Source organism: Cololabis saira, chromosome 23 (genome assembly GCF_033807715.1).
Source record: "Cololabis saira isolate AMF1-May2022 chromosome 23, fColSai1.1, whole genome shotgun sequence".
NCBI lineage: Eukaryota > Metazoa > Chordata > Actinopteri > Beloniformes > Belonidae > Cololabis > Cololabis saira.
In genome coordinates this window covers 26,153,532-26,181,026 of record NC_084609.1, presented here as the reverse complement: position 1 = coordinate 26,181,026, position 27,495 = coordinate 26,153,532, and the positions used below count along the sequence as shown (strand labels likewise).

General features: G+C 42.2%; 1 protein-coding gene across 1 annotated transcript in view; it reads right to left on the bottom strand.

Annotated features, from left to right (window-relative positions):
* The window catches only part of ptprz1b (protein tyrosine phosphatase receptor type Z1b), a 114,662-nt gene that overhangs the window by 57,420 nt on the left and 29,747 nt on the right, over window positions 1–27,495 (bottom strand). The window contains exon 2 of the mRNA XM_061714107.1: window positions 15,667–15,735. Coding sequence (XP_061570091.1) covers window positions 15,667–15,735 — 69 coding nt within the window. The remainder of the gene's footprint in view (window positions 1–15,666; window positions 15,736–27,495) is intronic.

Here is a 27,495-nt window from a genome sequence, read left to right as displayed (position 1 = left end):
TCAGTTTGACATAGATGCATAAGTCATCCGTTAAGTTGAAAAAACTTTTCAACTTTCAGCTTTTCAGCCAGTAGAACAAACACGCTAAACAAACCCATCAGGAAGGCCGGTTCTGTTGTTGGCTGCAGAGGGGAGACCAGTACTGGAGTTGAGGGGGGATGAGGGGGGATGGCATCCCCCCCTGAAATAAAAAAAACGGTCCAAATCATCCCCCCTTTCCATCCCTTATGTCATTTCATCAATGAATGTGGTTTTACTGCTATTTCAACATTTAGAGTCATCACCAGAAAAATAACTTATTTGACAATTTTCACCTGTTTCAAGTAAATTTTCACTTGAAATAAGTAGGAAAATCTGTCAGTGGGAGAAGATTTACCTTCTTATTACAAGCAAAAAAATCTTGTTCCACTGGCAGATTTTTGTACTTATTTCAAGTGAAAATCTACTTGAAACAGGTGAAAATTGTTGTTTTTTCCAGTGATGAGTCTTGTTTTAAGTGTAATGAGATTTTGTTTTACTAAAATGAGACATTTTAAATAGAAATAAGACAAATATTCCTGTTAAGATTTTGCGTTTTTGCAGTGATCCATTTTACTTATCCTGTGAAGTACAGAATAATATTGATAAGTTCAGAAAACTGTTTTTTATTGTTGTGTTTTGATGTATTTGATGTAAGCCCAGTGGATATTTAAAGCTTACAGAAGGCTGCATTTAACTGCTGCTATGTCATTCCTGCAGTATTTCTGCAGGTGTTTTGGTTAGTGCTATTATTTGTAATATATTATATTATTTGTAATCAGCACAAATTATCTGTCCCCATATGATAAAATCCACCATACCCCCTGATTTTTTTTTACAACTCGAGTACTGGGGGAGACAGTCAACACCCCGGCGGAGAGGAGAAAACTGAACAAGCTGTCGTGTATCATGGACAACCATGACCCCCCCTCTCCATCCTGTATCGGATGGACAACAGAGCTCCAACACCTCCGTTGTTGTAGACACGGTTGTAGGAAATGTTTTCTAGCACATGCTTGGACAAGACACCATCCATGTAATTCTCTATAAATAATGTCCCAGTCATTGTAGTAATAATAAGAGTATGTCTCCTTGAAAAGAGCCGGAGGTGAAGACACTTTGGGGACAATAACGATGTCTAAAGCTCAGGATTTGCTGTCAGGTTTGAATATGAATAGTTCAGTTACAGCTGGTGTCGTGCGTTTTTGATTAGCATCTCAGTCATTCTTCAACCCCTCGGAAATCGCAGCCCGAGAAATATGAACCGTATTCCTGTTTGAAAAGAGACTCAAGTCGTTTTTATTCAGTGGAATAGGTGTCAGACCAACTGACACAAAGGAATCGGTCACAAGCTGACAAGATCTAAGCTGCTAAATGAATATATTGTGAATGAAGGGACTAGACACACACAGGCGGGCTGGCGTATTACTCAGGCAAGGGGATCTTCTATAATGCCACACATTGGCTGCCAAACTCATCTCATCAGGCCTGTCAGTCTGTTGAAAGAGCAAAGAAACCCTCCTCCCCTCCGCCTGCTCCTCGTGGCACCTCCAGCACGCTCTCTCTGGACTTTTGAACTTGGAAAAAGAAAGAAATCCTCCAGAGTGTTGAATATTCAGTCCCAGAAGAAATCTGTCTGAGCTGATTCCCTTTTTACCTGAAGGTTCAGTAAAACAGCACGAAGCTAAAGGTAAAACAAACACTTGCACTTTGCAGGCTCCGCCCACTGAAGTCTGACTTTACCACGGACGATTTCTACGTGTGGAATCCATCACATTTATGCCAGATGTTGAAAATGTTATTAAATATGCTTACAAGCACCTTATATCATGCACTTGTACAAATTCATCACTTGCTTTTGCAATATCAATATTATATTTACATAATAAATATCATATTTATGTGTCAGGTGTACATCCATTCTTCAATTTGCTTTCCAGATATATGTTATAGGTATTTTTGTTACCATTTCTTTTTTGATTTTGTCTTTGCAAAAAAAAGGAAAAAAGCCAAATATAAATGCAAAGCACATCCCCCCACTGCCACGATCGATTGCATGGTGCAACACTATCAAACACACACATCAAAAATGTAGGTGAACCTGCAGGAGGATCATTAACGGTTTCTCAGGCCCTGGCCTCATTGGAGCAGCGGACCAGCAGTTGTCTCTGGGTCATGGCAAGGTAACCCCTGTCCTTCCCTGTCTTGCAATGGGCCTGCTAGCAGTCGATCCTCCTCCTAGCCTGGGCCTTTCCAACCTCCACCTTCTACTTCTTTGTACACCCACCTCAGCCTGGGCTGAGGGCTTGACAGACCTGGCTGCATGTGGATTCCCAGCATAAGTGAGGAGACTCGTGGTCCACCATGTGGCTCTAAGTGTCCACTCCCCTTCCTCCAGTGGAGACAGCGAGGGGGGTTTATTGTCAGCATGTTATAATCTGTATAGAGGGAATGCACATGACGTCACAGATGCGACTTCACAGTGGGTTACGCTGACTGAGTGTCAGAAAGACTGAGTGTCAGAAAGACTGAGTGGCAGCGTAAACTTTCAGTTTGAGCAACTGGAAAACATCTAAAATCGGAAAGAGCTGTTGTGCGATCGACTGTACTTATAGATTTAGCAAGAAATCTGAGTTATCGTTTTACAGACTGCCGAAAAATAAGCTTAAGAGAGACAAATGGATCGCTGCAATTCGCAGAAACAACTGGATTTCAGGCACGAAACGTGGATTTGTGGTTCCCATTTTGTATCAGGTAATGCTGGATTTTTGGGTAGCTAACGTTAAACGGTCAAATCATAAAGTTCGGTGTCCTCATCACTTTAATTTCTACAACAAATCCTGCCTTGAAGTAGGACCAAGCGTCAAGACTTTTGTATGCCTTCAAGCTTTGCTTCCTTATTTCCCCAGCGTAGAAATTAAGTAGGCTACATATAAAAATCCGGAAACTCGATTTGTGGCCAAATATTAATGTCCATGGACCACTGGTTCTTCAGGTAACTGTACGGGTCACTGTCAAGTCCAACTGCCTTTAATTTAAGCCGATAATCAGCTGTTATCCCGTCTTTTCCACAGTTTCCCCTACTAGTTGCAGCCGTTTTTGCCACTTAAGCCTGAATTATGGTTCTGCGTCAAACCAACGCAGAGCACACGCCATCACCGTGACGCCGTCGTGAACCCTTCAGACTTCTCCGTCAGTCCATTTTGCCGCGGTGCAGTACCCCCGCAGCCGCTAGTTAGCGATCTTTTTCTGAATGGTTTATCCGACTTTTTCCGGTCACAGTGAATCAAAGAGATAAGGACAACTATTGTGCAAAAAAACAAAACAAAAAAAAATCACACATAAACGAAGAAAAGAGCGCTGAAAGTTCACGTCTGCTTCAAACCGGAAACCGGAAATGCGTTGCTTCCAAGCGAACCAATCACAGCCCTCTCCATCTGCGTGTGGTCTGCGTCGCCTCGACGCATAGTTACAATTTTCGGGAGGTGCACGTCAGTGACGGCGTCAGTGACGGCGTCACTGACGGCGTCACTGACGGCGTGTGGTCTGTGTCAATGCAAACCACACGCCGTAGGCACGGCGTCGTTTTGACGCAGAACCATAACTCAAGCTTTAGTGCGAGTAAGGGGGCGTGGTCCAGTGGGGAAGTGACGTCAATGCAGACCCTCTATTGCACTGGAAGTAATAATTGAATCCATTTTCTTGCCTGACTGCAGGAGAACAGAGCCCTCACTCACAGGCAGGCCTGAAACATCAGCAGCCATGCTTCAGTTCACCTCGACTGTTAACAGGAGGACGACACGCTGAAGACCTCAGCTGTGATGCTTTTACAAGAACACTATGGCATCAGTTAATCATAGTGCCTTGAAAAGCCACCTGGATGCTGCACTTCATCTACTCAGCACCAACACGAGGTGAGTCATTGTGGCCGCATACATGCAGCGGCTAGCTGATGGCAAACTTCACTAATGTCACTGTGGTTGCCATGAAAACGGATGCATAATGGGTCATATGACCTGGAAGTCTTGATCATTTCAGATATTACATGACATCTAAGCGTTATAATAAGACATTTCCAGCAACAAGAACCCCCACCCCACTGAAATGAGTATTTGTTGTAATATTTTACTGAAGCTCTACTCTTGATTAATTTTGCACTTGAAATTGATCTCTGCTCACTTGATCAATATTACTTTTGGCAGTTTGGAGAAGAAGACCAGGGAGCGGATCGACCAGCTCATGATCAGCACCGCTGCCTCACAGCAGTTCCTGGTTTGGATCCTGACAGGAACCTTTCTGTGTGGGGTTTGTCCCAAAACATGTATGCTTGATTAATTTAGGATTCTGAATTGCCCTTAAAGGTGACCATGTGTAATTGTAGCAATCAGAGGAGATAGTGGACGATTAAGGAAACAATAAAGTCGAGGATCCTTTCCAACTACAGTATAAAGCTGCCGTGGCATCAAATCATTTCTGGACAACACCCTCCTCTATTCTCTGCACAAATTCGCTGCAGAGGTGTCCAAGAAGCTCTGCTGGCATACATGGACACATGAAACAGGGTCTGTTGTACACACACTGTCATTTGTTTTATTCCTATCAGAGTCATTTAATCCTTTTCTTTATGATAAACATACTTTGTAAAACACAAACGCTGCCATAATCACAATCCACCTTGTTTTCCTGCCACGGAAAGTTGTACTTCCACCGATGTGCTAAAACAACCGCAAACAAACTCATTAATCCTAAAAAATGAAAGCGATGATCAAAGACAGAAACGAGGAGCAGAAAGTGTGTGTTTGTGAATGCAGAACACACACATACGGCCCTGCACGACGACTGCAGGTCTCCCACAGGGCCTGCAGGAGCCACCACACAGACCGAGCAGCAAGTGGAGCAGAAGGGAAGCCCCCCCAAAAGGGCTCCGTGACTGAAAGAACAGGGGAGAACAAACTGGGTGGTGCGTACGAGCTTGCTCGGAGAAAAAAGACACGACAGATGCGTGAGATCAGAAGAAAAATAAGCGCACAGCAGACCGACGGAGGAAAATCTAAACAAACAGAATCAAGGACGCCTCATTCTCTTCTCATAAATGCCTTTGGAAGAGCCCCTGGATTCTCGTGAGACTCTCAAACTCATTAAAAGTGTTATGACAAAAGAAAGCCACCAAAAAAACCTAGTGAAACTTGCCCTCAAGGATTTGAACCACTTTGAGCCAAGGCCTTCCAACAGACCAGCCATTATACAATAATCTACATAATTAAAGCAACACAAGGATGCAAAGCGGCTCATGTGACTTTCAAATGACTGCAAACCAGTGATGTGGGATTACAAAGCATGTCAGGTAATCATGAATGATTATCATTATTATGATAAACCAATTCGTCACCCTGCTGGTTTTTATTCATGAACTTGCTCACTGTTGCGGTGTGATGAGATCATGCTTTTGCTGAAATGTAAGTGAAATCGCAGAGGTTTAAAGAGTTCTGGACATCGTTCATTTAAATTATTTTTATTTAAATCGCTATTTAAGCGTGGAACTAAAGCTCTTATATTCACCATCCCACATTAAACCCCCAAAAAGACGTATTCCTTTGTAGAGAGTATGAGCCCAGTATATTCAGCATTGAGTGTACATGCATCTTCTGCATTACTGGTCTTCAGCGCGTTTAAATAAAAAGTTGGTACAAAGGCAAATTAATGATAGTAGGGACATAACAGAAAAAAAATGATGTTATTTCAAACAGGTGATGCCATCAAGTTACTGTGATAATGACTTGATACAAAATCAGCATAGAAAGAATGCCTGAATTTTTAAGGAGCACAGTTAGTAACGGGCTCTCTGCTGTGTGGACTAGGGGTGGGGATTGCCAAGGATCTCACGATACAATACACATCACTTGGGTCACAATACGATACGATATTGCGATATCCACATTTTGCGATATATTGTGATGTTATATATAGTTTGCTGAAATATGTATAAGGCTTTAGGCATTTTAAAATCGGAGCTGCACGTACACTTTGTAGAGATAATTCATGGAACAAAGTCAAAAAAATGTAATTCAAACTATTCATGCACTATACAAGCTAAAGTTACAACATATTTTCATGTTTTTCATATTATTTACATAACATAACCAATATTATTCAAGCCCATGTATACAATAGTATAAGTCGGAGTTGATATACAGTACAACCCGTCTGAAACATGATTTATTATCAAAAAATAAATCAAAAGTTGAATATTGATATCGAATCGGCCAGCAAAGTACCACGATATATTGCCATATCTATCTTTTTGATTACCCCTAGTGTCAACAGATATGAATCATTTAAAAGGTTTAAAACAAAAACTTTTGCAAAAATGTTGGCAAAGTTTTTGCCTATTTTATCTGATCCAGTGTGTAATATCATGAAACAGTTTAAGGAATCTGAGGGAATTTTCGAATAAGGGCAAGACTTTAATACTTGAGGTGTCCTCTTGTGGTCCTCTTGACTTCATCAAGCCAATATCTTCAGCGCTACTAGAAGTGGTTTGCAGCTGAGTATGAAGACTTGGGGAGGAGTTCAAGTATCTTTGGGTCCAGTTCACGAGTGGGGGAAGAATGGTGCAGGAGATTGACAGGCGGATTGGGGCGTCGCCCGCAGTGACTCTACGTATCGGTCTGTTGTGGTGAAGGGAGAGTCGAGCCAAAAGGCAGAGCTCTCTGTTTACCGACGATCTACGTTCATACCATTATGCTCATGAACTCTGGGTAATGAGCAAAAGAATAAGATCACGGAAACAGGCGGCTGAAATTTCCTCTGTTGGGTGGCTGGACTACCGTATCCTTCTTGAAGATAGAGTGAGACGTTCAGCCATTTTTCAGTAACATGTGCACTCAACTCTAACTGTCTCTTCATGCAGCCCCTGAGGCAAGTAGATCAGCTATTAAAGCAGTAGTCAATGATTTTACTGGCTGCTTGGGGCCAGCTGAACGCGCAGAGAACTCTAGACATCATCACCATGTACAGGTGTACATGATGATAACCTGCCCTTGTACTAAAACCTGGACTTCCAACATAGTCACACAAGCAGCATCCACAGGTAAAATCAGCTTATCTAACATTACCAACGCTTTGCCTTTATTATCCAATAAATCTAAATGATGCTTCTCTAAACATTCAGAAATACTGATGAGCTGAAAAACACTAAAAGTCTGTTTTCCAATTCTTACAAATTTGAATAATTAGAAAGTTTATGAAAAGTGTCTTAAATGAGCGTGGGGTGATTCACGTACTGTTCAGACCTATTTGAACTTGATTGGGCGGTGCTGTCAGCCCTTTCCGATCCGTGCTTGAACAGAGAAGCTTTAAAAGGCATTCATGCTGACACGTTCACGCTGGCTCAGTGCGCGTCAGAGATACCGAGTGATTACTGAGGCGGCGTGCTGCTTCCAGGACCACTTACAAGATAAGTCATCATTGCGCCAGCTTGCGTAGCAGATGTGTCTTGGATTATCCATCGAAAACTATCTAAAAGTGTGACAACATTTTTCAACTTTCTGCAACAATTTCATCAACTGTCTTGAAGACTGTGAAGGAACCTCAATATTCATAACGACCTGTTCTCATACAAAATGAGTAACAACAACTACATCTTCGGGGACGTCGTATCTCTCTAGTCTAGTAAATGTCTGAATATGTTCTGAATTTCACCTACAATATCACGAGAACTGCACTTCGCATGAATAATGAGAATTTTACTGGGAATTCTAATGAGATTAGGAGAGATGAAGCCGTCGCCCAGCCTCCGTTCCTTTCCGTGTCGTCTGAGCGTGAATGATTGTGCTGCACGAGGAGCAGCGGGCTGTTCTGCAGCAGAAACCACCATTTAACCAGACGTGTGCTCAGATTCTAAATGTAACAATATAAATCATGTGGCCTCACACTCTGTCACACAATGTCTTTTCAGCCAGATCATTTCAAATGCGGAGAAAAAACATTATCCATGCACACGAGGAGAGGACGGGTTTATTAATATTTAAAATTTGCAGGTGTGTTCTTGTGCGGTTGTGATGGAGCACAAGGGGAGGATTGAAGCTTGGATGTCCTCCGGCTACAAATTAGTTGGAGGGAAAAGGCAATGGAGAGGCGTAAAGGGAGAATTAAGACACAGACACTCATATTATATATATATATATATATATATATATATATATATATATATATATATATATATATATATATATATATACACACATGTGTGTTTGTGTTTGTGCCTTAACTCTTTCTCTCTCTAAACTCTTTCTTTGACAGAGAAAATTCTCTGGGTTAATAGACCTCAAAAACGACACACACACACACACACACACACACACACACACACACACACACACACACACACACACACACACACACACACACACACACACACACACACACACACACACACACAATTCCCAAGTGCACAAACACGGAGAGCAGATGGGCCCCGAGGGCTGTCTTCCAGGTAGAAGCATCCCAGGAACCCCCTGGAGACAAAGTAGAAAGCTATAAGCGCAGAGGGAAGGATTCTTTCATGCACAACGCTAGGAAGCGTTTAAGCTTCCTAAAAACAAACACATTTTGTTCTGTGGGGTCTGATCTGTGGGGTCTGTGGAGAGCTCATTGTTATACGACTAGTTCCAGTGCTGGTTGAGAGCCAGCACGCACTTTACAACCACACTGCCTGGATTTAACAAAGCAACCAGGTAAGAGCCTCCCACTGGATCATTACTGCACTACTGCTACTACTCGGTTCAGCAGCGGTATGAAGTCAGCTGACTACCTGAATATACTGAATGACCAAGTTAACCCATCTTTATCCTCCCTGATGGAACAAGACGACAACGCCAGGATGCAACGGGCATCAAATGGTGAAACACTGGTTGGGGGAGCGTGAGATGTCACGTTCACACATGGATTGTCCACCAGAGTCCAGACCTGAACATCAGGGAGAATGTTTGGGATGTGCTGGACCAGACTTTGCTCAGCAATCAGACTCCCCCATCGCCATCACAAGACGGTGATGAAAAGTTAATACATCATAAATGTTGTTACATCACAGAAGCTTATGAGAATGATGCCACGGTGAAATCACAGCATAATCAGACCTAAAGGTGAACCAAAGCAATGTTACTTTTGGGTTTTTTTGGACAGGCAGTTTAGCTCTGTCTGTGTTGAGCACCAAAACTGGAGCCTAACAACCTATAAATGACCTGACTTCTCCTGAACAGAAAAGCACTGATGCCAGGAAATTGCCAGTGACCTATTGTGACCAATTAAACCAACTAAAATGATCATTAAAAAAGCTTTACTGATGCATAAATTCCCAGGAAGTATCTCCCGATGTGAACCATGCCTCTCAAACATGAGACATACAGTAAAGAGTAGTTTATCTGCATGAGGCTCGGAAGGGATGCAAAGTCATCAAAATGGGGCGCCTCGGTGTCCGTAATACTAGTGGAGAGATGTGTTATAGACTAGTTAAACAAAAGTTTAATTGTTCAGGTAGGACACTGGTGCAAAAAAGGGAATACAGAATACAACATCATGTGGATTCAGAGAGTATCATGATGTGGGCATGTTTTGCTGCCCGAGGGCCTGGATCCCTTACCGCCCTCGCGTTACTGCAATATCCTGCAGGATCCTGTCACTGTGACGGCCTGCCAGCTGAAGCTTAGCAGAGGCTGAGTGTTTCTGAAGGACAGTGACAGCTTCAGAAAACCTAAATTCATCTCCTGGAGTGGCCCAAGCAGAGCCCAAACCTCAACCCTGGGGAGATACGGATGGGCTGAACGGACGTTTCACAGCAAACATCCTACAAATGTGTCTGAGCTGAAGCGCTTCTGGAAAAAGCAAAGGTAAAATTTCCTTCTGAACGTTGCAGGTCTGATCCAGAAACCCCGAAATCAACGCCGAGGGTTCAAGACTTTTTCATCAAACACTGAATATTTTGTGGGTGTGTTAAATCCAACCACAAGAAATTAAATACGGATATTTTTATATGTTATAAGCTTAAGCACACTGTGTTCATCTATTATTGTAGACTTATAAGACAATTAAATTACATTTCATGTGAAATTACAGCAAACATTTGTTTATTCCCAGGGGTTCACCCACTCTCTGTTGCCACTATTTGACTATAAGTCGTCACCTTGACAACCGTATGCAGTGAGATGGTAATATAAGTCTCATTAACTATAGTTTAACTTGGTGTAAATGATTTTATTGCGTATTGTCATCTGTATAATGTGCATTAGCTCAGTATGTATGAGATAAAACGGATACATGTGAGTTGCTGTCGGTTTGCACACGTACTTTCATGCAGGAGGGACATTGTTTTTTAATAAATCCCCATTTTAAACCTGCTAACCACGCGACCGTGGCTGGTTGGAGGCGAGCGCTCCGGAGGGGAATGGGACTTTTGTAGACTGGTTTTAAAGTTTCACCAACTCTCGGACACTTACTCTTTTCAGTCTGCCGCCCGTCCTTCTTTTACTGCCGCCCCTCCCCTGCACCCCCCCCCGCTTGTGACCCAACTGAAACGCTGTGCGCCGTGCCTCACAATGAAGTGCACTTCTTTCACATGTTAATGCTTTTACTCACGGCTCAGTGCACAGCGGAGGGCAAGAAACAGAGCTGGACACAAAAACAAGACACGCACACACACCCACACATCTTTTTTCTCACAGACGCACGCACACACACACGCAGCAGCGGTGGCTACAGTCGTAGTGAATGTAAACGAACTGCCACTCAGCCTCCCTCAGTTTTCATGATGAACTTGGAAACCCACCAGAGAGAAAAAGAAGCCACATATCGTCTCCACCTCAGCTGCACACGGGCTTTTCATTATTCATGCCGGTGTATCATACAGAAAAAATCCATTACAATTTGACAAACGTGGGTGTTTGCCTGGAAGTGGATTGTGAACCTCTGACAGGGGGAAGGAGAACGATCTGAAGGATGAAAATACATGTACATCTATTCAAATTCATGCATCTTGACAAATAAGAGCAGCAACAAATTGCAGAGAGCGAGACTGTATTTCATTTGGAGTTTGTGGTGCATGCAGGGCTGCATGTGAGGGCCGAACGTCTGCCTTCATTTACAACCCACGACCAACTATCTGAGGATTTATGGGAGTGGATGTTCCTGCAAATGAAAGTCGATTCATGAATGGATGTAATTGAATTACAGTTTTGTTACTGGTGTGATTCTGTTTATGTTTTATTTCTAAAGTAGTTGATTATACAGTAATTAACCGACTTTCTTTCACACCGAGTGAGCTGATGCCGGGACTAAGTCTGGAGCTGACGGTGTTCCCTCTCTCCGACTGAATTTAGCATAAACAGAGTCGTGTGACTAACGATCAGGAATATTTATTGATGGACACAACAGGGATTAACACCTTTAAACGTTTGAAGAGAGAAAATATCTGTGGTGCCTGAATCCTGAGCGACCGCTGGTCAGTCTGGGTACGGCTCACTGCATCGCTTTTCATAAGGTAGCTATGGATAGATAGATAGATCTGCATGGCTAAGTAGCTGTGGTTTGGCACAGAGCTGAGTGCGAGCCAGAAAATTGTAATTTTTCAGAGCGCAGAATAGATTTTTTGTGTTTGGAAAAACAAAGAATATAATGTCTTTTTTACAATACTTTGTATTTGCTTGCAAAAACAAAACTTCAAACAAAAATTCAAACAAACATTCTATGTCTGTGTTCTTCTACCTGCTCAGGATTTCAGTACACGCGTTCTGCACATAAAAAGTCAGTGGACGGACGTGGATGGATGTGGCTCAGGCAGTTTTTAAGTATTTAAAAGGCTCAAGGTGGAACAAATTGTTGCAACAACTTGAATGAGACTGAGACTCATTCAGATTTCTGTCACTGAAGCTGAAAAACTGTAACAAAGGTAAGATTAGTACTTCACACCAGTGTTCATACTGAGTCTGAGACTGGCAGGGTTATCAGATACAACCCCAAATGTATTTTATCTCATGTTTAACTACAAATATGCATTATGCATCCACTTCTGCAGCCCCTCTGCTATAAATGCAGAATATGTGTTTGTTGTAAAAACCCCTCAGCAGGAAGAATCCCTTAATAACACAAGAGGAACATTCACTTTGCACTGGTGCAGATTCTCGGTTATCTGGGTCATGATAACTTAATCCCTGAGTCGTCTGACCAGGTGGTTTCACAACCGTTCACACCCTGAGTCAACTGACCAAAACCAGATAAGAAACTTAAACAAAAGAAATAAAAATTAGGGTAATATTCCTAAATCCAGTCAAGTTGTCTCATATTAAGCAACAATACATCTGCCAAGGGACTAAGACGAATCTTCTTGACTAGAATTCTTTAATAGTCCAGACACGAAACCAAAACTAAGACTTATTTTCTTGAAACACAGCTTTTTTTTTTGCTTTCTTAGAAATGTGTTTTTGCAGCGTGTGCAGCGCGCCTCCAGCCTGTGTACGTGACCTACATCGTAAGGTGTGAAACGTCTTCAAGAACCAAGGAAAGATTTCCTTTTATCTTCATTTGAGTTTGTGTTTGGTTAAAAAGCATCGCTGGTGTCCATGTCCTCACGGAAAAGCTGCTCAGTCTCAGCTCAGTATGAAAATATGCATATACACACACAAACTGTCTGTCTGTGAAGTAAATGCTACAATCCACTCAAGCTAAGATAGAATGATTAATTAAACCAGACACACCGGGTTGGTGGTCTAGTCTGCACGTTGATAGATGTTTGGGGTCAACCCTGACCATGTCAGATCTATGTTTAGCAATTCAACGCTTCATATAGTATCTGACATGCTACAAGTAAGTGGCACCTCAGGGATCAGGTTAATAAGTCTAATAGCCTCGCGTTTAGCCCATTGATGAGCTGATGAGGCAGGTCTCTTCTCCTGATACCCCCTGTCCAGTTCTAATCTCCCCTTCTGGGGCCATTTTCTGCCTGTCTGCGACCACTCTTTGTTTCTGTCTGATCGCGGTTTAACTCGGCGGGGGCTCCGTGCTGAGTTAGCTAAAGTCAGCTAACCAGATGGTTGGAGGTAGATCAAGCTTTTCCTGCAGGAGATGTTAACAGATAATACCTGCAAATCGGGAGGTATTTGGACTGAAATGTTGCAGTCTGGTGTTGCGGTCTGGGTGATTTAGATCCCGACCTTTGTGGCTTTAGCGATGGGGCTTTCTCTCGATGTATGAAAGTACCCAGAACCCTGGAGTTTGTTATTTCTTGTTGTTGGTCATGTGAAGTGCATTAGATTTTATTAGACTGCAATTTTAAAAAAACTTTTCCGACGAAATGAGGGCCTTTTTGCCCCCCTAAACGTGCCCCAAAAGTCACCAAATTTTGCAAGCAAGCCAGGCCGGACAAAAATGTTATATTTAATGGTTTGCATTAATGGGCATGGCCTAATGGCTCAACAGCGCCCCCTAGAAAACTTTGTGCCTCAAGCCCCACAATACGGTTTGACGTACATGCACGGAAATCACTACACACCTGTATCACGTCTTGGCGCCATGGCAGTCGGCCATTTTGAATTAATCCTGTAATTTTGGCGCAATTTATGCCATTTCTTCGGCCGTTTCTTCCCCCGAACCGTAACGTGCACCCACGTGTGTTAAACATCAAAATGTGCTTCTCGATCCTCCGACGATGCGCATTACTTTTCTCAGTCAAAAGCGTTACCGTGGCGACGATAGACGCCAAAAAGCGCGCCGACCCTTCATCTGATTCATCCATATTTGATAGTCCCAATTCTCTGCCATAACTTTTGAACGGGTTGTGATAAAGACATGTGGGTGGTGTCATCGGACTCGGTATTGAGTACTTGACCTTCACTGGCCTGAAGTAGCCCCGCCCCTTCTTCTAATTGGTCAATATCTGATAGTTCCTACTTTCTGCCATAACCTTTGAATGGTTTGATATAGAGAGTCGTGGCTGGTGTCATCCGCAAATGTCCAGGCCTGAAGAATCTACATGCAAGTCATACAAGCGCTTCCACTGCAGCCTGAACGTGCACAAGATTTAATTTACTGTGGCAGGGTGCGTGCCACGGGGGCCCGCCCGAAGGATGGAGAGACACGAAGCTTGTGCAGAACCCTGTTTTATTCAATTCAAACACCCAAATCACCCACACACAGTGCATAAGCACCTCTGCCTGACAGCAGCTCCTCCGCCCCTCTTCTGTTCTCCAGCGCTGCGTTATAAAGGCAGGCCGGGTGGAGGCGTGGCAGCCACTCAGGTGGATGGGACACAGGTGCGTGTCCCGTCAACCTCTCCACCCGGCCACACACCCCCAACGCCAATCTCGAGCCGGGGTCAGTCCGGAACGAGCCTACTCCACCCCCCGCCCCCTCCTCGGAGCGGGAGAGGAAGCCCGGAACCCTCCGGGCCTTCCTGGTCGGGGGGTCGTCCCCGGCGTCGGCCTGACCAGCGCAACGGTCGGGGGGGTCGCCCCCGGCGTCGGCCCGCCCGCCGTGGAAGCCGCTCTCGGGGCCGGGCCCATGGTGGCCTCGGGCCACACGGTGCGTCCACGACCGCGTCCCTCACGGCGCAGCCCCGTCCTGGAGCTGGTGCGTCCCGGACCACGCCCTCCTTGGTGACGCAGCCCTGCGCCGGCTGCTGGTCCGCCTCCAGGACCGCCACTTCCCCCACACTTTGCTCCGGCCCCGTCTCCGCGGGACCCGACGTCGCTGGCGGCTGCGCCTCCGCAGCCGCCTCCCCAGCCAACTCCGCCTCCCCCTCCGTCTCCGCCGCTGACTCCATCCCAGGAGCCGTCGTCTGGTGGCCCGCAGCTTCTGCCTCGCGGCCCCTAAGCTCCGCCACCAGCGCTGCCGCGGCGAACCTCAGACGGGGTGCAGGGATGGGTCGCTCCGTCGGTCCCGCCGTCTCGGGAGCCGTCGCCTGGCGGCCCGCAGCTCCTGCCTCCCGGCCGCTGAGCTGCGGCGCGGGCATCTCCTCCCGCGCTGCTGGCGCCGGGGTGGGTCTCCCCGCGGCCATGAGCGCCTCCACTGCGGCCAGCTGCCGCTCGCCCTGGTCGCGGAACATGGCCGTCATGCCCGCCATGGCCTGGGCGAGCGCGTCCAGGGCCCGCTCCATGCCTCTCTCGTCCACCTTCGAAGGCCCCACGTTGGGCGCCAGATGTGGCAGGGTGCGTGCCACGGGGGCCCGCCCGAAGGATGGAGAGACACGAAGCTTGTGCAGAACCCTGTTTTATTCAATTCAAACACCCAAATCACCCACACACAGTGCATAAGCACCTCTGCCTGACAGCAGCTCCTCCGCCCCTCTTCTGTTCTCCAGCGCTGCGTTATAAAGGCAGGCCGGGTGGAGGCGTGGCAGCCACTCAGGTGGATGGGACACAGGTGCGTGTCCCGTCAACCTCTCCACCCGGCCACATTTACATTGTTATGAAACAATGTAAATGACATCTGCAGATGGAATAAAAACACCTGCAGGGTGCTCCATACAGCTGATAATCAAGTGGATATCTGACTCTTCTGTAGATATCATCAAATACCTCCTCTTAAAAGCGTACTACAACTTTGCGTATCTTTTGTCTAAAAGGGCAAGAAGATCAGAGAAATGAAACATTTCCTACAGACCTGAATAGGACCAGTCCACATCTTCAGGAAGTTTCTTCTGGCCTTGGACCAGCGGTTCAGCTGCTGCAACTATCAGAAACACACAGAACAATTATTAGAAACTGTTTTTTCATCTCTTTAAATCAAGTAACAAGCTTTGCTTTCCATTCAACTAAACTCATTCATTCAGCGTACTGTTAGGGAGTTGCACTGCTTCAGCTCTCTATGAGGTACCACTGTTCCTGCTGTATATTCAACAAACACGCTGACAGAAGATTATTCTTTCTACGAAGACCCACTCTTATAGCGTCAATAACAACAGCAATATTCATGAAAGACTATCTTGTTCTGACTTTGTATGTGTGTGTGTGTGTGTGTGTGTGTGTGTGTGTGTGTGTGTGTGTGTGTGTGTGTGTGTGTGTGTGTGTGTGTGTGTGTGTGTGTGTGTGTACTTGACAAAATTCAACAGGAAAGAGCTGTATCCACTAACACACTTTCTCCGACACAAATTTATGGTTGTCTCATTCAGGAGGATGGAATGACATGAATTCACAATTTAATTACATACATCCATGTGACTTTCTACTTCACTGATTCTCAAATCTGCACTTACTGATAAATGCCTATCCCTCTAAGAGGCTTATTCCTCCCCTGCAGGACATCTAATAACATTTTGCCACATTTTAATCAGAATAATTTAACCGCATTGTAATCATTTTAATATGAGCAAACAAAAGTGATTTCCTCACAGCAGTCATCGACTGATGCACGGAGTACAGCATGCTGTGGGGGTGGGGGTGTCTCCCCCTACTACGTAGCACTAGGGGTAGGGTAGACATGAGGCAGTAGTTCAGGGGATCAATACAGAATTCAACACAGCTGCAGGAGATCTCTAATTAGTTTCCCCCTCTGTTTAGGCAGCAGTGTAGTGGGACACAGAGAAGAAAACGATCTGAAAACCTACATGCTATACACACTTAATCAGGGGTGTCCAACTATCCCATCCTCAGCCACAACAGCATTATTGTAACCGCCAAAGGCCCGATAGCCTATATATGTTCACTTATGAAGCTAGCTTACTTAGCTAGACTGCTGTGGACACAGGTGCTGCCATGCTAGTGTTAGATTTTTTCATCTATTCTTTGTTTTTAATAAACCAAAAAAACTGTATTTCAATACTTCACTTCCTATACCTATACTTCTTTTGTTGGACATTTTCCTTCTAAATCCATCAGGCCCCGTTTACACGTAGCAAAAACGGTGCTGTTTTCATGCGTTTTGGCCGTTCGTTTACACGAAAATGAAGCTCAAAGTCACCAAAAAAACGATCATTTCTGAAAACTCCGGCCAAAGTGGAGATTTGCAAAAACTCCATCTTCACGTTTGCTTGTAAACAGAGGGAAACGGACATTTAGGCTTCAGAACGTCACATTATGCGACAGAAACGTCACCAGCGTCATGTGTGTGACCTGTGTTTACAATTTGTTTGGCCACCGTCAATATTTTCTTGTATTTTACCTGTTTTGTATTCTAAAGTCACACTTAAAAGTAACTCCATTTCTCTGTCACTCCAAACAAAAAACTCTAATTCCATCTTGGAAGTAACTGGAAGTTACTCGTGTCATTTGTTGATGTTTTTTCCAGGATTCTGATTGGCTAGCATGACTTTATACTTCTCGTTACACTGCCCCCTGTAGGTTTGGCTGCTCATAGCACCTTAACAGCATATTTACCGGTATGCGGGTTCGTGTAAATTATGGTATTTTTCAAAACGTAGAGGGGGAAATATCAGTTTTTGTAAATACCTGGCTATGTGTAAACGTGGCCACAGTTGGCCACATTTATAACTGTTCTAGTAGTTTAATTTTGTGTTTGGTTGTGTTTGTGTTGAAAGAAGCCCAGGTAACAAGGTTTTCTGTACACTTGCTTGTGAATGAGCTGAATGAATGAATGAGACATAAACATAACTTCATACACGACAGTCTATAGACCAATTCACAAGTGGTCATAGCCATGAACCACATAAAACACGACCTCATGCTTTATATTATTTCTCACTGGGGTCAAATTTAACAAAGACGAGAAGACAAGTCTGACAAGTCTGCCACTGCACTTATATATAAAAGAGGGAACAAAAGCAGGAACTACAAGATGAAATAGAGATGAAACAGACTGATCTTACAGGGAACTGGCTCAGAGAAAATGTGAATAAAAGGACCAGAAGAACACTCTTCTCTTTCTTTGATCTTTCACACCAAAAAGCCATCCTCAAAGAAGATGAAAGCCTTGTGCAGAGTCAGATGTAGGTCACACACCACAACAGTATCATAACCATCCACAGCATTAATTCTCCTCATGTCACACAGCTGAACACAGAATAATCCTATTGTTTGGCGTACAAAGCAGCAGGATGCTTCTGAATGTATGACATGTGCTCCTATGCATCTACCTTTGTCAAACTATTACTCGCTACAGCACTAAAAAGAAAGCAGCACGGATTCATATTATTTGTGAAATTCTACATATAAATACCACATAAGGAATTCTCACACAAAGCAGAAGCCGCCAGAACGGGAGTAAATATTGGACCTCACTTAATTTACTGTTATTTTCAATCATGAGAAATGATAGAAAAAAAATGTTTCTATTCGTGCCTTTAGAGAAAACAGCTCCCAAAAAAACAATAGTAACGTGCAATTTCTGTCCGTATACTTGGACATTTCCTGTAATAACAGAAATGTTAAACATCAGATATACGCTCTTAAATCCAGGATGAGTCATCTGCATTTTTTCCAGGTCATGTTTTCTAAGAATGAATGAATCACAAAATACTAAGAATAACCACAAAATGACTGTAATGGGATATAGAAGATGTATAGGCCATCATTAATTGGTAGTGGTAGTAGCAGTAGCATTATTTTTACAATATATTTAAACATTCAGTTTGATTTTAAGGAACATTAAGTATTTATGTGCTAGAAAAACAATACAAAATTGAGAAGTGATTAATTTCTCAAGTCAAATGACATTTAGGGCTTAAAGCTGTATAAAATAACTTTTTTTTTTTTTTTCTTAAATATTTTTTTATCCCCGATTTTTTGACCCATTTCATCACCCAGTGCTCATACCTAAGTAACAGTCCTGGGCATTGCTCTCCTCTGCCAACCCAGGGAGGGCCCTCACTGAGCTCAAGTCTCCTTCTTATCCTGAGGAGTGACGGACCGCTTCTTTTCACCAGACAGGGTGAGGATTCTCTGACCGGACGTAGCGCGTGGAAGGATCACGTTATTCCGGCCAGATCCTCCCCACCCCATCTGGCGCCCCGGTTGGCCAGAGGGGGCAAAATAACTTATTTTTTAACCTAAAAACACCAGTTTCCGCTTTTTTTCAAGGACTGTTTGATTACTTTTAGGAAGTATTGTCGACCTCGGACAGTATCCCATCTCTACTATCAGCAAAACCCAACAAACGTGAGGCTGGATTCTCATGTTGGTTTTCTCTTGCGACAGCTGCGGATCGGTTTACGCCACTATGTCACATACTATCAACGATGGCTGGAAGGTGATTCTAGTTCACAGAGCTACAGCGGGCAACATGGGAGAGGCTACTGAGAGATCTAAGAACATAAGAAGAAATGAAGCGAGGACGGGAAATAAAGAGAGCGGTTGAGTGTTGTAACCCCCACTTAACCTCCAAGCCTGAAGGGGGAACCTTTGAGCTGAAAACAGTAAGAGTTCCTTCATGTCACTTTCATTTCAGGCACACTGGTGAGGTTACATTTTCAAACATTAAACTTTTGTTATCGTCATATCTGGCATCCAAATCCCTTGAAATGTTTGTAGTCCAGAGAAACCAAGAATAAAGCACATATTCACTTCCTAATATATTCCTCTGGGTGACAACGTATTCTTCCCTGATTTGTCAACCCTTTATCACATGACTAATACCAGAAGATAAAAAGCTGACGAGCCTGGACGATGGTGGCAGATTTTTAACCTCAAAAGGAGTCTTATTGTGGAACAGATCTCAATATAATTTTTTCTTGGCAACTCTAAAATACACAAAATCTTACATTTGTTATTGTGGATATAGGGGAGAGTGGGGAAAGTAGAGCCATTTTTTACTTTAAGTTCCTTTAAATCAAGGGGATTACAGCAAAGCCTCCAACTAAAATTGGTACATATAGTTTAGGATGTTGTGCATCTCTGGGAACAATAACTTTGAATCTAAAGTAAACTGTATGAGAAATATAGCCTTTGAAAAAAAAAGGTTTTGTGGCACAAATTTCCCCCAGACACAAGAGGGTAAGTTGTGCTGTTAGGGAAAATACACTGGGGTGAATTGTGCCATTTGCAAAACATAATTTTAATCTCACAAACAATGATGCTATATAAAAACAAAACAAATTCAATACAAAATTGCTTATTTATGGTTTATTTAACATTTTTGTCAGGGTGCGGTTGAAGTAGGACCCAGATGCAGGAGACCAGGAGTCAGGAGTTCCAAAAATAGGGATTTATTGTACTTAAAGGGGACCTATTATGAAAAACATGTTTTCTCTTGCTTTAACATATATAAAGTCCCCCTCAGTCTGCCAACTCAGAGAAGGAGGAAAGCAACCAAATTCTGCAGTGTCTGTACAGCCGCCCGGATGAGCCGTCCAGTGTGATGTGGCTTCTACGAGCCGTTCAGATTCTGCTCCCGTCGTTACGTAACCAAAATGCAATTTACATAGGTTGGCCTCCGATGCGTGAAACCATGCCCACAACTAACTCCGCCGGCCGGAGCTTCCGACATTTTTTCGTAGCGGTGTATCGTGTCATTCAGGCAGCCAATCAGCACAGAGCCTCATTATCATAGCCCCGCCCACTCAGAATCCCTCATAGATAATGAGGTTAGAGAATGGGATGATAAAGACATGGCTCAGAGGCTTAATTTCTAATTTATTTAGCAAAAACAATCAAAAGCTTGTTTTTAAGACATTCAAGGCCTGTTTAAAATAGGTATTAGATGCCATAATAGGTCCCCTTTAAATCAAAGAAAAGCACTGCTTAGCAGGATTGCAAAACTTACTGTAAGCCAAAAAACCAAAACATGACATGACACGTGGAGGTAGAAACAGTACAGACCAGCAGGGAGCAGGGGAAAGACAAGACCAGATATACACAGGGGTTAAGGAGACACAAGTGCAGACAATCAGGGAATGTGAATTTGAGCAAGCAAGGCTATCACTGCATCCAGTTTGAAATAACCATGAATGTCCAGTCTCTCTGGTGTTGAACTCTATCTCCACATGAACTTAGTTTCTTAGAAGTATGACGTCCGTCCAGTTTTACAAAAGCAAGAGAACTAAAGCAGAATCAGCAACTTTACATCACTGATCATGGGTTAGGTCATCCAACTCATGTATCCTGACATGAATATTAAATCAGTTTCTTTGAAACATCAATCCTCACAGCAACTTAAGACAAGCATTGTGAGAGGCAGCCTTTGATGCTTTCTAATGAAAAAGGTATTTAAACAGTCAGTGTTTAGAAACAAGAGACATAAATGCAGAATGTATAAGACTAAAGCTTCAAAATCTAGAGAAATAGTTTAAAATGTAATGATGCCATCTCCACAATAACATAGTTATGTCCTTACAAAAGTACAACAAAGCATGAATTATTTATTATGCAGCTTTAAGTAATGTAAAGTACAACTGTTGAGGTGGTGACCATGAACTATAAGACTTCCCCCGTGTCCTTTACTTTGAAACACAGTAATAGATTCCCACAATATGATGGAGAATAAATAAATGCAGACCATTTGCTCTCTATCCTGTGATAAAAGGCAAGAATAGTAGAATTCATGTCATTCTTTTTCATCTATTCAAAAGAAGAAGAAAAACCAGCTGCTGGCTTTTGATGGACAGTTTCTGCTGTTCAGGTGTTTCCATCTGAAGCAGCGGTAACACGAGCTTAAGGGACACACAGTTGTTGTCAGTCATCTGAGGCGGAGGACGTACGAGATGCCGGCATGTGAAAAGACGAGAAAAAAGAAGCGCCTGTGCTCTGCGCTTCGAAGAGCGCCGCAGCTCACGCTTGGCCTTCATCGCTGCAGGCTGGTCATGCACAAAGCTCACGGCTCAGTCGCTGAATTATTCCACCCATCTGCACTCTGTCTGTTTTGTCACATTTCCCAGGGCTTGACATTAAAAGTTTGCAGCAGGAACATGGCCTACCACCAATACAGGATAAATCAAAGGACGTGCACTTTTCCAACGATTTTCAGCTCATCGTTTTGCGAGTCTGTTTGCTGCCACTGAAGATTATTTACTGCAAAACTGCAACATAGTCAAAACATACTGATGAACATGAACGTTGAATATCTTTACCTCGTATTTGTTAATTCAAAACAATATTTGGAGCATATTTCTCTGGTAATCTCAAAAACCCGTAGGTAGCGTGACAAATAGTGCATTACTACCAAAAGTAGGGCTGGGGATCGATTCAAATATCAAGAATCGATTCGATTCCAATTCTTAAGATTCAGAATCGATTATCACGCTTTGATTCGATCCAATTTGATTCGATCCGATATTGATTTGGGTTACTGTTAATAAAACAGTTTTTTCAGCTGTTGCATGAATTATATGACTGTCTAGTTATCCAACATATTAATACTAGTATTATATTGAGATTCAACAGCAAGTATTGCAGCTAATGATGCTGTAAGGACCAATCACCCAGAATGCTGATAGAACTGCTTTCAGAAACATCATGTGGGTCAGAATTATCAAACAGATCCAGGGCAGCAAACAGAGGCCGTATGAAATTGCCTTGGTTTTTAACATTTTATGCAAATTTAACCCCAAGACAGTATATAAAGCAAAGAAATATAGACAATTTATGCAATTATAACTGAAAACTTGAATGTTTTCATACCTCTAAACATATTTAAAGGCAAAAACATGGCACCAGTTATTCTCGTGTCCAACAAAATATTCCTTTTTGGGCATAAACAAAAAAGTACCAAAAGTTGTAATTTAATGATGAAAAAAAAAAAAAATCTTTTTTTTTTTCTTTTTTTTTTTTTTTAAATCGATCTTTAGACATATGAATCGATTTTTAGGAACTAATATGAGAATCGATTTAAAATCGGAGAATTGATCTTTTCAACACAGGCCTAACCAAAAGTGTACATTATTCACATTTTTTTGCAAATAGAGAAAGTAAAACCAGTAAAGCCAAAGCTGCTGACAGGTTGCTGTGTAAACTCTGATCATGTGATATTATTTTTGCTCATTCAATGGATGCTTCTGTGATGGAGCGTTAAAATGTACCAGTTATCAACTGGTCAGCTGTGACATTTCGTCTCCTTCTATAGTTACCAATCTCCTATATTTCCTGGAAGGCCTTTCAGCGGCCTCCAGAGACGGAGTCTGGGTTTGTTCCTTTCAATCAAACGTCGGAGTGTGTGAGTGACCAACTTTATCACTGCCACAGATAAACCACCAAGCCCGATCTGGATGGTTTATGTCTAACAGCTTCTTTGTATCACGATGTTTACTAGGGGTGGGAAAAAAAATCGATATTTCAATATATTGTTGTGCTCTCTGTTTCAATAAATAATCGATATACTGTCGGCTAATATCGATATTTTATTACAACACACTTAATGGTTTACGCGGTTGTCACCGCACTATTGTTCAAGCTCTGCCCCGCCCGCCCCCGCTGCCCTCGTGAGCAAAACAAACATGCCGCCTGAGAAACCAGCTCAGAAAATACAGAACCACAGTTTACTCCGTACAGACAGCGGGCTTAGCAGCACTGTTAATGCTGGAAAACTTGCTGTTTGAGCCGGTGTTTAAACTTCCATGTGCGTTAATGTCCGCTCGCACAGACAACCAGCTGCGTTAAGAAACGGACCCCGCTCCGCTCGCGCTCCATGTGAGGAGAGCGGCTCGTACTAATACAAAATTATTCCACAGACGCCGTTAAAGTAAATGATCGTCAGTCTTTTTGTGTTATGACGTTTATGCTTTTCACTCTGTAAGTGATCCTCGCTCGTATCCTTCCGTGTCCAGTCAACCGTGTGCTGGGAAAACTTGCAGATCATTGAATCACCAGTCACGTTACACACGGACACGGACACTCTCATACACACTCAGACACACGCCCACCCGTGCACAACCAGTGTTCAGTGCTTTGGATATTTCAGCTTAAATTTCAAAATGTTATATTAGTTCAATGAAGTTCATATTATTTATATTTATTATAGCTTGTTTGGTTTCTTCTGTTATCGGATACAGTTTGTCATGACATGAGTGAAAAATGCCTGATGCTTCATGGCAATATGTGTGTGTGGTGACAGAATAAATTAGACTGGCTAAAGGGATATTGGAAAAGAAGGGATATTGTTAAGCCTATTTGAGTTATTTATTTCTTAGTTATTTCACAATAATTATATTTGTGAAATTATTATTTAATGTATTTAATTATTACAAAGCAGTGCACTGTCCTGGTTTATATAAAACATGTTATTAATGTTCATGCACTTTAATTTGTCCAGCTGTACAGTGTTTACATTTACAAGCCTAGGAGACAGTGAGGAAATATACAAATGCACTTTCTTGTATGAAGTTTTGGCATTGAATAAATGCATAACTACAGACGTTTTCCTTTTTATAGGTATTTTTTCTTTTTTAGTCCCATATATCGTGATATATCGCTCTTACCGATATATCGATATATCGATATATCGAATATCGAAAATATCGTGATATTATCGATATCCTGGGCCACATATCGCCAAAGTATCGAATTGGGACTTACCCGTATCGTCCCACCCCTAATGTTTACACAGCAGCAGTCGAGAGAGTGGTATTTTTTGGGTTGGACATGTTGGAAGTAGGATTCTCAGAAGCCGGCTCAGTGGTTTTAGGTTTAGGATAAGTGAGCCCATCCCAGCTGAACACTAATCACTGACACTGTTGGATTACAAGAGTCCAGAGCCCAAAGCCTTAAAATTAGGTTATCGTAATATGTTGCATTTAGACCAAATCAGAGTGATTTTCAGAGATACATGTAATAGAGAGTCAAGCATTTTAACAGAAGGCAAACAATCCCATGAATTCATCTTACAGGAAGAAACCTATGTTCAGGACTGTCTCAGAAAATTAGAATATTGGGATAAAGTTCTTTATTTTCTGTAATGCAATTAAAAAAACAAAAATGTCATACATTCTGGATTCAATACAAATCAACTGAAATATTGCAAGCCTTGTATTATTTCAATATTGCTGATTATGGCTTACAGTTTAAGATTAAGATTCCCAGAATATTCAAATTTTTTGAGATAGGAGTTTTCTAATTTTCTGAGACAGTCCTGTATAAGTGATGTGGAATTTATCCACGTAAAAGGTTTAATTATGATTTTGCCACAGAAAAATAAGCCCACAGAGTTTAACACCAGATGAAGTATGTTCATTCCTAGGAGCAGCACCTGGCACTGAAAAATAATACCAGAAATGTATATGCAGAATACTCCTTAAAAGGGGAAAAAAAACCTTCTTTCTGTCCGATGATTAATAGGCAAGTTCCAGGCCATAAAAGGATCACCGGAGTCAACCTCTGAGGACCAGAAAGCTTGATACAAAATGAGAGTCATCTAATTGTTTTTGAGATATTACAAATAAATGAATACCGGTCTGCTGTCTTGACTAATTTCAAACATATGGTGTGGTGTCTGGTTTGTGCTCAGCTATTCCGGAGAGATGTGGGACACTGGTTCAGGTAAAAGTGGCATGGGGGAACAAATCTAACACAGTTGGAGCAGATCACTAATTAGTTCCTTCTTCAATTTATGCAGTAACATGCTGGATCCACAATAAAAACAACATTCCCTAATTAAAGAGCCATAAATCATCCTCTGCTGTGTCAGGTTTGTACTTTAAAGTATTCTGGAGACACCGCCTTCTGCCACGATGGGACAACATAGGGCTGGGCGATATGGACCAAAAGTCATATCTCGATAATTTCTAGCTGAATGGCGATACTTGATATATATCGATATTTTTTCTGTGCCATAATTGGGGATTCTCCCAAAGCATTATAGCATAGCATCTCTGTTAGCTTCATTTTTTTCTGAGGCAAACCCTTAAAAAAAGTCAGTTTTAATACAAAGCCACGTGCCAAATGTCACACAGGAACCTTTATTAACAGAGGTCTGCACAATATCAAAATGTATAAAACAAATGAAATAAAAATAAACTGCCTGCATATATAGAATAAAAATGCTTCTTGAATAAAATAAAACAAATATCCCTTTCCTGCATAACAATTAAATTAAAATACACTGTGCAATTAGTACAATGTAGACAGTAACAGGCAGACAGTTGTGCAAATAACAAAACATTTGTGCAAATCTCAAATAAAACATTCAAGTCAATTTGTCACAAAATAAGCTATATCAAAATCATTAAAAAATGTAAAAAAAAAAATAATAATTTAAATCGATATTAACGATATTGTCTCGTACCATATCACGTTTGAAAATATATCGATATATATTAAAATCTCGATATATCGCCCAGCCCTAGGACCACAACAGTAATTTTATAAGAGGGATCCACCATAAATAGAAAGAAAATGACCTAATATATGTGTCCTAGACAACTTGAACAGTGATAGTCTACAGCAAATAAAAATAACTACTTTAAAATGTCTGTTGCAAAGTGAATGGAAGCCCCCTAGACGCCAGCTGCCATATCTGATGAACATAAAGCAACCGCCTCACATTAGATGTGACACCTGTTGACCTCAGCGTCACTAATACACACAAATATATACGGGATGCTTGACTTCTGGGGTTAAACTATAACTCATATAGCATTCAGCTGTGTTGAGGGCCAGACGGTTAAATTAGTACACTTGACCCCTCTCACATTCACTGTTTCCGTTTTTCACAGCACAGATCTGCCGCCCGTCATATTCAAGACCATGCATGAGACCATTTATACAACGGTCACACAGTTAGAAGCATCTTTATACGTAAATAATGCATACAACAGTCAGACGACGCTGGTATTAAACAAAGGGCTGATAAAACTACCAAATTAATTCAAGGCCAGCCATTTAACTTCTCATGGAATAGATTTAAATAAGATTTGTGTTCCTCTTAGAGACTAGCAGCGGGCAAGTAGTATGCTGTGTAGAAGCACTAAATCACTTTGGTCCTTTAAGCATTCATAAATAAAATATAAAATAAATAATTCATTTTAGAAGCATAATAATGAATTTCGAGAACCATCAAAGTGGTTCTTTATTAAACCTCGTTATTGCCAGTCCTGCTCTGACCAAACATGAATCAAGGTTTTCAAAGCACGAGCAGCTGCTGTGGAAAGATTCGATGAGCAAACTCCTTCTGAATATTGCAAGTTTGGATTTATTGATTATCAGAAGGTAAATGCATCACTTTTCTTGCCTGTGGATAATAAATGTCTGTTGTTGAGCAAAAAAATGCTTTTGCAATATAAACTAAAAAGTATCATCTTTTCTTTTCTTGTGATTTTGTTCATGTAAAGTGAATGAAAACAAAGTGAACATTTCATTTCTTAGGTCTGTGATACAGAGACGAACAGAAGTTTGGTGCCCATTGTGCTGCATCAACATCCTTCTTTGTCCGTTTGAATTCATGAATCTGAATGAACGAATCCAGCCACAGAAATGGAGAGATAATGAGTGCAAACGCGATATCAAATGTAGGATATTGTTCCTGAAAGCTAAACAGACCAAACATTGTTCCACAGGGGCTCGATAACATTAAATCTGTAACGTAAAACCTTATCAGAACAGCATAAGTGTAATC